This window comes from Mastomys coucha, chromosome X, assembly GCF_008632895.1.
Source record: "Mastomys coucha isolate ucsf_1 chromosome X, UCSF_Mcou_1, whole genome shotgun sequence".
Taxonomy (NCBI): Eukaryota; Metazoa; Chordata; class Mammalia; order Rodentia; family Muridae; genus Mastomys; species Mastomys coucha.
This window is the reverse complement of record NC_045030.1, coordinates 152,857,494-152,868,618: the sequence shown is the minus strand read 5'-3', so window position 1 is coordinate 152,868,618 and position 11,125 is coordinate 152,857,494. Positions and strand designations below refer to the sequence as shown.

Here is an 11,125-nt window from a genome sequence, read left to right as displayed (position 1 = left end):
CTTGTTCAGCAAGTGCTTTGCCCACTGAGCGATCTCCCCTTTATACCATATTGCAAACCTACTAGACCTAATTAGTCCTTAGAAGTTGAAGAAGAGAACATGTTTCTGCTTAAGATCTTTACATTTGGTTCCCTGTACTGTATATACACTCAGGTAATGTAGTTGGCTGACTCTTTCAATCAATTCACATGCCCACTAAAATTAACTGTAAAACCCTATCACACAAGTCACTCTTCCTGCTGAATTTCCACTTCTACCTTAGTTTTTAACCATTACTCCACTGACATTTTCTTTCTCCTACCATTAAATCCCAAGTGCCAAGAAGTCAAGAGCTTTCTGTAGTTTCTCATTGTATCCCCAATGCATAGAACTGCAGCTTCACAGGAAGGAAATAAACACATACATATCTCTTATACATGAAAAGACCTTTATGAAGTTCAACTTCATTTGGTATAAACTTTCTTTTCCCTAAGTTCCCTATTGATAAATAAAAGTTTTGGTAGTTTCATGTCCTTTTTAAGTTCACTAATAAAATTTTTAAGCTTTTAAATTACACACAGCCCACATCTATATAACATATCTCAATCACTTTGTAGGGGAATTAGTAACACTGGTTAGAAGAATAATCTTTGGAAACAGCACAAGGTAAGATACTGATCACAATGAGGAGCTAATAGAGAACAGCAAGGTCTTAGACATTGGATAGAATGCCCAAGAATTAAGCTGGCCAGCCAAAGATCCCAAAACAGTAAGGAATAGTAATCCAAATAGAAAAGCATTCTAGCTAAAGTATCATCTGCCCCTTCTGCTGCTGTGTAAAGTCATCACACATTCAACAAATATGGACTGAACTCAAGCACTGGAATACAGCAATGAGCAAACACAGACAGCCTTCAAATAACTTATATTTTAATGAAAATCCCACAAAAGGAAACTACTAAATCCTATGATTTATGATACTATGCTTTATCTGAATTTCTCTAGAAACTACATGCTGAACTTTACTTATGTAAAAATGAGACCAATTTGGCAAACTTTATTTCTAAGATGAAAGGGTAAATTTTAATAAGAAAATTGAACTGAGTCAAAGATGGAACAGTTCAATATCATTTTAAAATTTCTAAATTTCATTTTTATTTAAAGAATATGTATTTGTATAGATGTGCAACTGTATAGATGTGCCTGTCATGATGAACAGGTGAAAGGCATAGAACTGCATTTGAGATTCAGCTTTCTTCTTTCATATGGGTTCCAGAAAAATGAACTCAAGTTCAAGTTGTCAGGCTTGATAGCAGGCACCTTTACCCACTGAGCCATCTCCCCAGCCTTGGTAACATTTTAAAAAACAAAAAAATAAAAACAAACAAACAAAAAAAAAAAAAACAGAAAGAACCCCATAGGTATTGGTAAAGACATGGACCTGAACTTCTCACACATTGAGTAAAATGGTGTAGTCATGTTCGAAAACAGTTTGGCAATAACCTATCTCATCAATTCTACATGTAAGTATATACTTAATAAAAATGAAGACATGACCACACAGAAACTTGCACACAAATGTTCACAGTACTATTTATTCACAATAACCAAAAAGTGGAAACAACCCAAAAGTCCATCAACTGATAAATGGATAAACAACATGACACATCCATACAATGGAGCATTATTTAGCCATAAATTAATCCTCACATTATAGCATGGATAAGCTTTTAATACATGCTACATAAAATAAGTCACGTCACAAAAAGCCAGACATCGTATTATTGCATTTATATAAAATGTCAAATGTATAACAGTGGTAGCCAGGGAAGGGAAATAGAAAAATATGGGGGGGGGGGAGCAGGGTCACAGCTGGGTACATTGTTTCCATCTGGAGTGACAAAATATTTCTGGGATAAGTGGTTCTTATACAACTCTGTGAATATAGTAAAAACAACTCAATTGCTTACTTACAATGGGTGAATTTTATGGCAAAGAATACTGAAAAAGTTTTAAAATTCTTATGTTTCATGCTATAACACTGTCCTCAAAGCTAACATTAACTTAATGCTAACCAGCTATATTTTACTTAATCCTGTATGATGTAAGCATAGTTTTCATTCCTATTTCACACATGAGGAATCAGAATCTAGGTAACAGAGGCTATGTGGGTCATCCACATACCTAGGATTCTTAGAACTAGACATCAAACCCAAGTAGTATTCCAGCATTCAAGCTATATCATCTCAAAGGGCAAGGATCTACCCTGAGGCATTTATGATATAGTTATCATTGTAAAAATTGAAAAAAAAATCCTGTTTCTTGGTATACTGTATTTCAAAAGCTTTCTCAGCTAAGAAAAACACACTAGACATCTTGTCACTGAACAAAGTGACACCATGTGTTAAGCATATAGTAGTAGGAAATTGATAACTTTCACCTAGGAAAGGACAAAAATTTTCCATTTTCTAATTGTTTTATATGCAAAACACAATTTCACTACCTTTTAATCCATTCCAAACTTATTGTCAAAATAAACTCCAATTAAAACAAGCTCCATGTATTTTGTGTAAGGCTAGTCAAGTTTAGAGTTGATTTAAAAATCTAGTCATACATTTAAAATGTTTTTAAAAGTTGATACTAAAGGTTATGGAAAAATAATTAGCACTATCCCTTCCTAGTCATAGTCCTGCTTCTGAGGGACTCAAAGGACCCTTGCCCAAACTAGAAAGTCTGTCTCATTCAATTATTCCTCATAGTCCTTTGGGTTCACACAATTGTCAAAGATTCCACTAGTTCTCAGAACTAGAGGTAGACTAGGGTCAATCTAGATAACTAAAGACCCCTAGAAAGAGTTATGAGGTTGAATCTAAAAAATGATATGATGATCTCTTTGTAACTTCTGCTAAGATGCCAGTGACTTGATAGTATAGCTGCCCCTATATAATAATAAGATGGTCTTATCACTATAGTATGGAGAAATTTCTAAAGATTTGTAAAGCTTATTGATAAATTGTAAATGGGCAGTCAATGAGATTCAAATTGAGGTCTCCCTCTGCTGTTTCTTTTCTGTTTTTGTCTTGTCTTGATTTGGAGACCGGTTGTCACTACACAGATCTACCTGCCTCTGCCTCTAGAGTGCTAGGATTAAAGGTGTATGCCACAACACCTGGCTTCTTCCACCTGTTCTACTGCAACTGTCTACTTCATAGACCCAGGAATTCCCAAAGAGAATTAATTGTATTGACATTAAATTTTATACACATAAGTCAGAAGCTAAGGGTCTAAACCTATTAGTTTCAAACTGCTTAATCCAAATAGACCATAAAGGTTGCTGGTCATGGCCCCTGCTAATATTCAAACAGTTGTTATATTCTTCTCTAGAATTAGAAGACCTCAAATATTCACCCACTCCATCATTTTTGATGTTTAGATCAAGCTTCCTGTAATGACCACTGAATAACTGAAACATTTTAAAAACACATAAAAACAGATCTGAACACTCAAAATTCTAGACAAAAATTAAGCACAAAAAATGTAAAAACTCTAAAACCACAAACTCCCTGATAGCAGGATGTTTTTCATTTACTGATTACCTCTCTGTAGGACTAGCCAAGTGAAAAATATTCTCATCTTCATTCTGTAATCGCTCTTTTCTCCTCCTCTCAATGTCATGTCGTAGATCATTTGGTTCTATTATTTTGACCAGAGTCTGAGGAATTTTGACAGAAGACAAACTATTCACATTACTGTTAGTAGCACAAAGACAATTTCTAACAAGAAACTTAAATAAAAGCCCTTAATTATTTTATACCCATCCAGCTAATGGTAGCATGAACTGATAAAAGTATTTTGAGACACAATTGAAGTTCTATTTTGTTTGTTTTGGGAAACAGCGTTTTTCTATGTGTAGCTTTGGCTATCCTCGGTATCACTATGTAGACCAGGCTGGTCTTAAACTCAGAGAGATCCACCTGCTTCTACCTCCCAACTGCAGGGATTAGGGGTGTGGGCTACCATGGTTCAACATCAGAAAAGCTCTTATATTAAACCAAGAATCCTACTTCTAAGATTTGATTCCAAAGAAAAGGTTGCCTCTTTAAGGATATTGAAAATAACAAAAATGAAACAACTTAAATGTGAAAATAATTTAAGGGGAAAAATGATCCAGGATGTTATGATAAATAAATCAAACAAAACTATACAGCCATAAAAATTATAAATTATGGAAGTCAAATGGAAAAATATTTACTGAAAAATTTTAAAACTTAAAAACCTCAATTATAAAGGACCACGGGAAGAATTTAGAACTTTTACATAAAAGAGATGTTATGGATTATTAGCACACTGAATTGCATCTGAAAGACTGTTAAAATGTACCATGCCTGCTCTCAGTCACAGGTGACATAGCTTGGTCCACTACCCAAGTTGTATCTGGTGGCTAGACCCTGTCTTTGATTTCTGTGATTTAGCAGTGGGCCTTGACTTCTGGGGTGTCGCTGCCCTGGAGACACAGGGAGGATTGTGGGGGATGGGGAACTTGTGAATCTAAACCATGTCCCGGAAGTGGCCTTAGAGGGTGGGGTTTAGGGTTCAGCCTCTCAAAATTGAAAAGTGTCCTGCGAGAAACCCCCATATATGTGTGTCCCCAAGATGGGAGAAGCCAGCAGCAGGCCCAACAGTGTTAGGGGGCCAACCATTTCTTCTATGCTACCTGGGGTGTGAAACATCGGAAAACACATATTTGAGACCATTCCAGGGGTAGGTAAATATTCAATGGCCAAGGTGAGAGAAGGGTTAGCCAAGTGGAAGAGAGAGAACAGAGTCAGGGCTGGTTGGAGTCTTGGTTTAACGGCTTCCCTGGTTTACTACCTTTATTTCTGTATTGTTAGGACCCCTATCATTTTGTTCCTGCTTTTGATCTTTGGCCTTTACATTCTAAATCACTTAGAAAGTACAGAGGACCAGGGATATCAGCTGCATAACTATCCACAATAGACTCAAGATTGAAGCATGCACAAAGAAAAGGGGGAATAAAAAGGTCAGCTCAGGAACTTTGGGAAGGTCATGGAATACTTGCCCCTCTGAAAGGGAGAGGCTAATTAACATTCCTCAGACCACAGGGTGGGGACATATTCTACAGGACCAACCATTGCCCACCTTCAGACAAGGGAAGTCCTTGTTACCTCATTCCCTGAAGACCAATCAGTTTAAAAACTCACACTATTCTGCCAATCACATTGTGCCTAATGGCTACTGCCCTGAAAGCTGTATAAAAGCTCACTGAACAAGCTGTGTGGGGTTGCCACCTCTCCTTCAGGTCTGGGACGACCCAAGTGCACTGTAACAATAAATTCCTCTTGCTTTTTGCATCAAAAAAATGTACTATGCCATACTGGAATTATTTATTTTTTAAGTCTTCAAACTTCTTGGCAATCAACTGTAACTAGAAATTTTACAAAAGCATTACTCAATAAACTAAGCTACTTATATTTATCAAATCTTTATTTTATAAGTAAAAATTATTTATATAGTCTATCAGAAATAAATTAAAAACTTTTCACTACAGAAAAAATTCTCAAAGGAAAAATTAAATGATTCATTTAGAATGTGACATGCTTTTAAAGACTTGTTTTCAACCTGGTCAATCATGGAAGTCTTTTTAATCAGGAAAGAAATAGAAAGTGGGAGGGAAGATACTAGGTAGAAACCATATATAATGATAATAAAAAAAATTTAGCATTAGTTTTATTATTTTGCTGGTTTTTATTCCACAGAATCTTTCCTAAAATCTACAGCAAATAGATAGGCAGCAGCAGATGCCACAGTTCCTTTACATTTCTTTCACATACAACTAAAAGTATATCCCACATGCCAGATTTGCAAAATGGCTATCAATCTTATTTTCTATAAGCACACTGAGATGAGACTTCAATGTAATTTTAAATTAACTTTCAAAGTTGTTATGCTTAATAACCATGCCTCTTGAAAAATTTTGTCCTTTTCAGCATCTCAGTCTATCTTGGACTTCCATCACTCACTTGGAGAACTTGTTCAATTTATATTCCTGGATGTCATCCTTTCTTTATAGACCTTTAACTCCTTTTCCCACTACTATACCAATAATAATTGTACTCACTTACCTTATCTGGTTCATATACCATAGTGTATTTTTTCTGAAGATCAGCCAATGATATATCTATTCGCCTAAAATAATAAAGGCACATTATTAAATAATTATGCTAATTGTTATATACTGATTCTTTTACTACAGAATAGAATTAGAAATATACTAGTAGGTCTTAGAAAAAGCCAAAGCAATCTGCTGTTAAGTAGCTTTTCATTTCTTTTGTTTTTTAAGATAGGGTCTTTCTAATGTACCCCTGGCTGTTTTGAAACTTACTCCCTTAAATTCAGGTATCTGCTTGCCTGTCTCCCAAGTGTTGGGATTAATGTTATGTGCCACCACACCCTGCTAGGCTTTCATCTATATGGAAGTCTACTAAGTCACACATACCCTACAAGCACATTGTAGGGAAGTCTTGATGGTTCTCCAATCACCAGTAAGTGTGACCTCAAACTCAGTTTTGGTGATACATAACATTATAACATTGATTCATCTCAGAACTCCATATAGGGTACACCACCTGCTCAGACAAGTGCTAACAGAAGGCATGCATGTTTTCATCCTCAGACCTCCAAACAATCATTTGTGACCACTTAAAGTAACCCCTGATTTCAATGGCTTGACATTTTCCAGCATTCCCTTCAGTAGACAATTTACTATAGACATAGCAGAATCAAGGTAGGTAAATCTTTTCAAAGGCCCACACATTCAAACAGGGTTAAGTCAATGATTTTAATGCAATCTACTTCATTGATGTGTACTAGTCCAACAGCTGCTTAACTCTTGTTGCTATGTACAAAGTACACTCCTAGATTCTATACCAAGCTTAGGAAAAGCAAGCTCAGAAAGCTGGACCTTTCCCCCATCTCTTCTGAGGACTATTCTCATGAGGTAAGTGAAAAGACAGTAATTCATCATTACCTGTGAAATTCTGGATCTGAATTTGATTTCATTTGATTGAAATCTGCATCCTGTTTGTTTTTTATTCTTGAGAAACGCTCATTTAGAGTAATATCAGGTGTTACAGAACTATTTGCTGAAAAAGGAAACAAGTAGTTCCATGTCAATGTGAAACTGAATGCCGTTAAAAGATTCTATAAAATTCAACATCAAGAAAGGACCATCGAAGTAATCCAAACTGTTCTCCTTTGAAAAGAAATATGACCCAAACTATTTGCATATTAACTTATAATGCTCACAGGCTTTTCCAAACCCAAACAAGAGTTGATGAATTCAAGGATTTTCTTCCTATCTGCCACATCTGCATTCTTGTCTAGAAGAGGGACGTTATCAAAGTGAGAATCATTCTTTTTCATGTTAAGACCATACTCTAGAAAGTTTGGAAGACACTCTACAGTTCAACAGTGAAAATTAAATCAATTAACTATTTAATCAAAACAATCCCTGAACAAACGCTGAATTAAGTTATATTTAAATACCACAGAGTGCCTTCCAATACCACTTCATTTTTGCATTAACTTTAGTTCATAAATACATTCTAAAATCAGCTATACTATAAGCTCTTAATAGTACAGAAAAAATACACTTAATCCGTCAAAATGTTATACAAGCAATCTTCTCTCACTAGTCCTGTTCTGGGATATTCTCCTGTTTTTCTGTAATACCATCATACTTTCTGAGAACTATACTCTTTGGATAAAAAGAGTTGGAGCTGAGAGGGTAAACTGTTGCTGACAAACTGTATATTTTTTCATATTCAAAATTAAATTTTAGGGGATCAAACTCAGGGGCTTACCCATTCTCAGAAAAGAGCTTTAATACTGAGCTAAACCCTCAGGTCCAATCTATCTGGTTCCCTTCACTTAAGGGATAGGAGAGGAAATAATTATTTTTTAAAATGTATTTTACCTATGTGTATAAGTGTTTTTTCTGTGCACTAAGTGTGTGACTTGTGCCCAAAGAGTCAAAAAGAGGTCTAGAACTGGAGCTACAAAAGTCTGTAAGCAGCCATGGAGATACTGGGAACTGAATTTAGGACCAGTACTCTTAACTGCTGAGCTATCTCTTTAGCCCAAATAATTATTTTAAAAATATTTTCCGGGCTTGTGAGATGGCTCAGCGGTTAAGAGCACTGACTACTCTTCCAAAGATCCTGAGTTCAAATCCCAGCAACCACATGGTGGCTCACAACCACCCATAAAGAGATCTTATGCCCTCTTCTGGTGCGTCTAAAGTCAGCTACAGTGTACATATGTATCATAATAAATAAATCTTTAAAAAAAATATTTTCCAGCCGGGCGGTGGTGGCGCACGCCTTTAATCCCAGCACTTGGGAGGCAGAGGTAGGCAGATTTCTAAGTTCGAGGCCAGCCTGGTCTACAGAGTGAGTTCCAGGACAGCCAGAGCTATACAGAGAAACCCTGTCTCGAAAAAAAAACCAAAAAAAAAAAAAAAAAAATATTTTCCTTATTTAGGTGGTGGTGATGCATACCATTAATCCCAGCACTTAGGAGGCAGAGATAGGCAGATCTCTGAGTTCTAAGTTCTAGGACAGCCTGGTCTACAGAGGAAGTTACACGACAGCTAAGGCTACTCAGAGAAACCCTGTCTCAAAAAAAATTTAAAAAAAACCATTAAGGTAAAGATTAAAGCAAATAAAAATTTGACATTCTTAAGAATCTCTTGCTGGGGGCTGGCGAGATGGCTCAGCGGGTAAGAGCACTGATTGCTCTTCTGAAGGTCCTGAGTTCAAATCCCATCAACTACATGGTGGCTCACAACCATCCATAATGAGATCTGACTTCCTTTTCTGGTGCATCTGAAGACAGCTACAGTGTACTTATGTATAATAATAAACAAATCTTTAAAAAATGATTTATTTAAAAAAAAGAATCTCTTGCTTATAATTTATGCAGTACTACTAGGAAAAGTTGTTTTACATCACTGATTTTCTAATGGGCACTTATGAAAAGCAAAAGTTTACTGCAAATCTTTAAGGCCCTCATTTAATTCTTTGATGTCATAAAGAACGGAATCATCTACTGATTATACATGAACAAGTTTAACAGCATAAAGTCCTAGAAAGGCCTTGGGGAAGGGTTGCTAATATCACAAAAAAAAAAACCTGGACTTCTGCATTGTCTAGAATGTATAGCTGTTGTTGCTTCTTCCTCCTTTATTAGGCTTTTAATATGTCTGTCATTTGGAGTAGTCTGATACTTTTCTGACTAATGATTTGTAATCCACTAACACTTGAAGCAGAAAGTTATTGAAAATACATAAAAAGAACAACTAGTCTTGAGTGAATGTCTGGCACTGTCTCCTACAGATTCCCTAATTTATTACCTACTTAAAATGGAATATTAATTACAATTAAGCTACATCAAAGGCATTTGTATTTTGGGAAAAGTTGGTACATTATTTTATTGCTATCCTTAATTTTTGCGTAAATCATACCAACCTTTAACTTTGTGAATTATTGTTATGATTTCCTGAGCAAATTCTTCAGTAGGTTTCTTTTTAGGATTCTGAGTTGAGTTAAGATGTTGAAATACTGGATGAAAGTTGTCTCTTGTTTTGCCAATAGCAACCAAATCATGTGATATCTGTCTCTCCGCAGAATATCTAGAAGTAGACCTAAAATAATTTGAAATATTTAATTAAGTTTGTAATTTCTGCTATTATGCCAAGGATGGAATTTGTTACTATTAAGATTACTAGCTCTTATCTCTTATTCTCTTGCTGTTACACTTGTTCCCTTGCTCCCCTTCTCTCCACCTGGCCATAACCGGCCTCTACTTCCCTACTCTCTCCCTCTCTCGCCTTAATAAACTCCTTAAAACCAAAAAAAAAAAAAAAAGATTACTAAATATTAAAAAGATTTAATTATTCTGCCATAATTTAGGCACTAAAATTACATGTTATAAAACTAATAAACCACGAGTGGAAAATAAGTATAGATAATAGTTCTGAGCTCTTTTCAAATCACAATAATCACAATTCTAAGTGAATTTTTCCTTCAAACACATAAGGCATTAAAGTCACCTAATATAAAAAAATAATCAGACTCTTTTCTACTTTAATATTGTCAAAACATTGTAATCAGCCACTTTGAAATACCACCATACTTTAAAAGCTGTTATCAAACCTAAAAATCTTAACTATTAAAATTCTCACTATAAGCAATGAGAAGCTTAGAATGTTTTGAAACTAAATCTATTAAGAAATTAACTGTGGAACAGCAAGACGGTTTAGCAGATACAAAAAAGAACCTGCTATGCAAGCCTGGTCCCTAGAACCCATGGTGAAAGGAGAGAAAACAACTCCCTATAATTGTCCCTGAAAAGAGGTCATCCTCTGATCTCTATCTATATACCTGCCATAGTACAAGTGCACTAGCATTCTCACATCAGCCACACACACAAACACAACTACAGTCCCATTCCCTCTATTTTGAAGAATAATCTAGTCAAACTGAAGTCACGCTAAAATCAAATCATCTGTCTCCTGGGATCCCAAGAAGACACAAGGATTTGAGCTCTATTCATGTCTCAAAACTAACTTTTCTCTATAGAATAAGAACCTCCAGGGGCTGGAGAGATGGCTCAGAAGTTAAGAGCACTGACTGCTCTTCTGAAAGTCCTGAGTTCAAATCCCAGCAACCACGTGGTGGCTCACAACCATCCATAATAAGATCCAATGCCCTCTTCTGGTGTGTCTGAAGGCAGCTACAGTGTACTTAGATATAATAAATAAATAAATAAATAAATAATAAATCTTTAAAAAAAAGAACCTGCTAAGATCCTTTCCTGCTAAAATATTCTATGAATGTCAAAAGCAGCAAAGAACAGCCTGAGAATCTATATAAAGAATAGATGCTGGCCTGGTGTAGTGAGTGTCTCATGCCTTTAATCTCAGCCCTCAAGAGGCAGCAGCCAGGAGGGTCAGCCAGAGCTACAAAGTAAGACCCTATCTCAAAAAACAAAACAAAACAAACAAACAAAAAAGAGAATAGAAGCTGGATTTTCCTTAATCTATCCCTGGATTTAAAAAGACAAA

General features: G+C 35.7%; 1 protein-coding gene across 6 annotated transcripts in view; it reads right to left on the bottom strand.

Annotated features, from left to right (window-relative positions):
- The window catches only part of Bclaf3 (BCLAF1 and THRAP3 family member 3), a 64,096-nt gene that overhangs the window by 30,952 nt on the left and 22,019 nt on the right, over positions 1-11,125 (bottom strand). For 5 of the 6 annotated variants that reach the window (XR_004118587.1, XM_031370167.1, XM_031370163.1 and 2 more), the window contains exons 5-8: positions 9,528-9,703; positions 7,028-7,142; positions 6,123-6,186; positions 3,576-3,691 (exon numbers count right to left, since the gene is read on the bottom strand). Coding sequence is in view for 5 of the 6 variants with exons in the window: in XM_031370167.1 (XP_031226027.1) it covers positions 3,576-3,691; positions 6,123-6,186; positions 7,028-7,142; positions 9,528-9,703 (471 nt within the window). In the remaining variant the exon portion in view is untranslated. Of the gene's footprint in view, positions 1-1,547; positions 1,916-3,575; positions 3,692-6,122; positions 6,187-7,027; positions 7,143-9,527; positions 9,704-11,125 lie in introns of those variants that run through there. The other variant, XM_031370197.1, reaches the window with a different exon arrangement.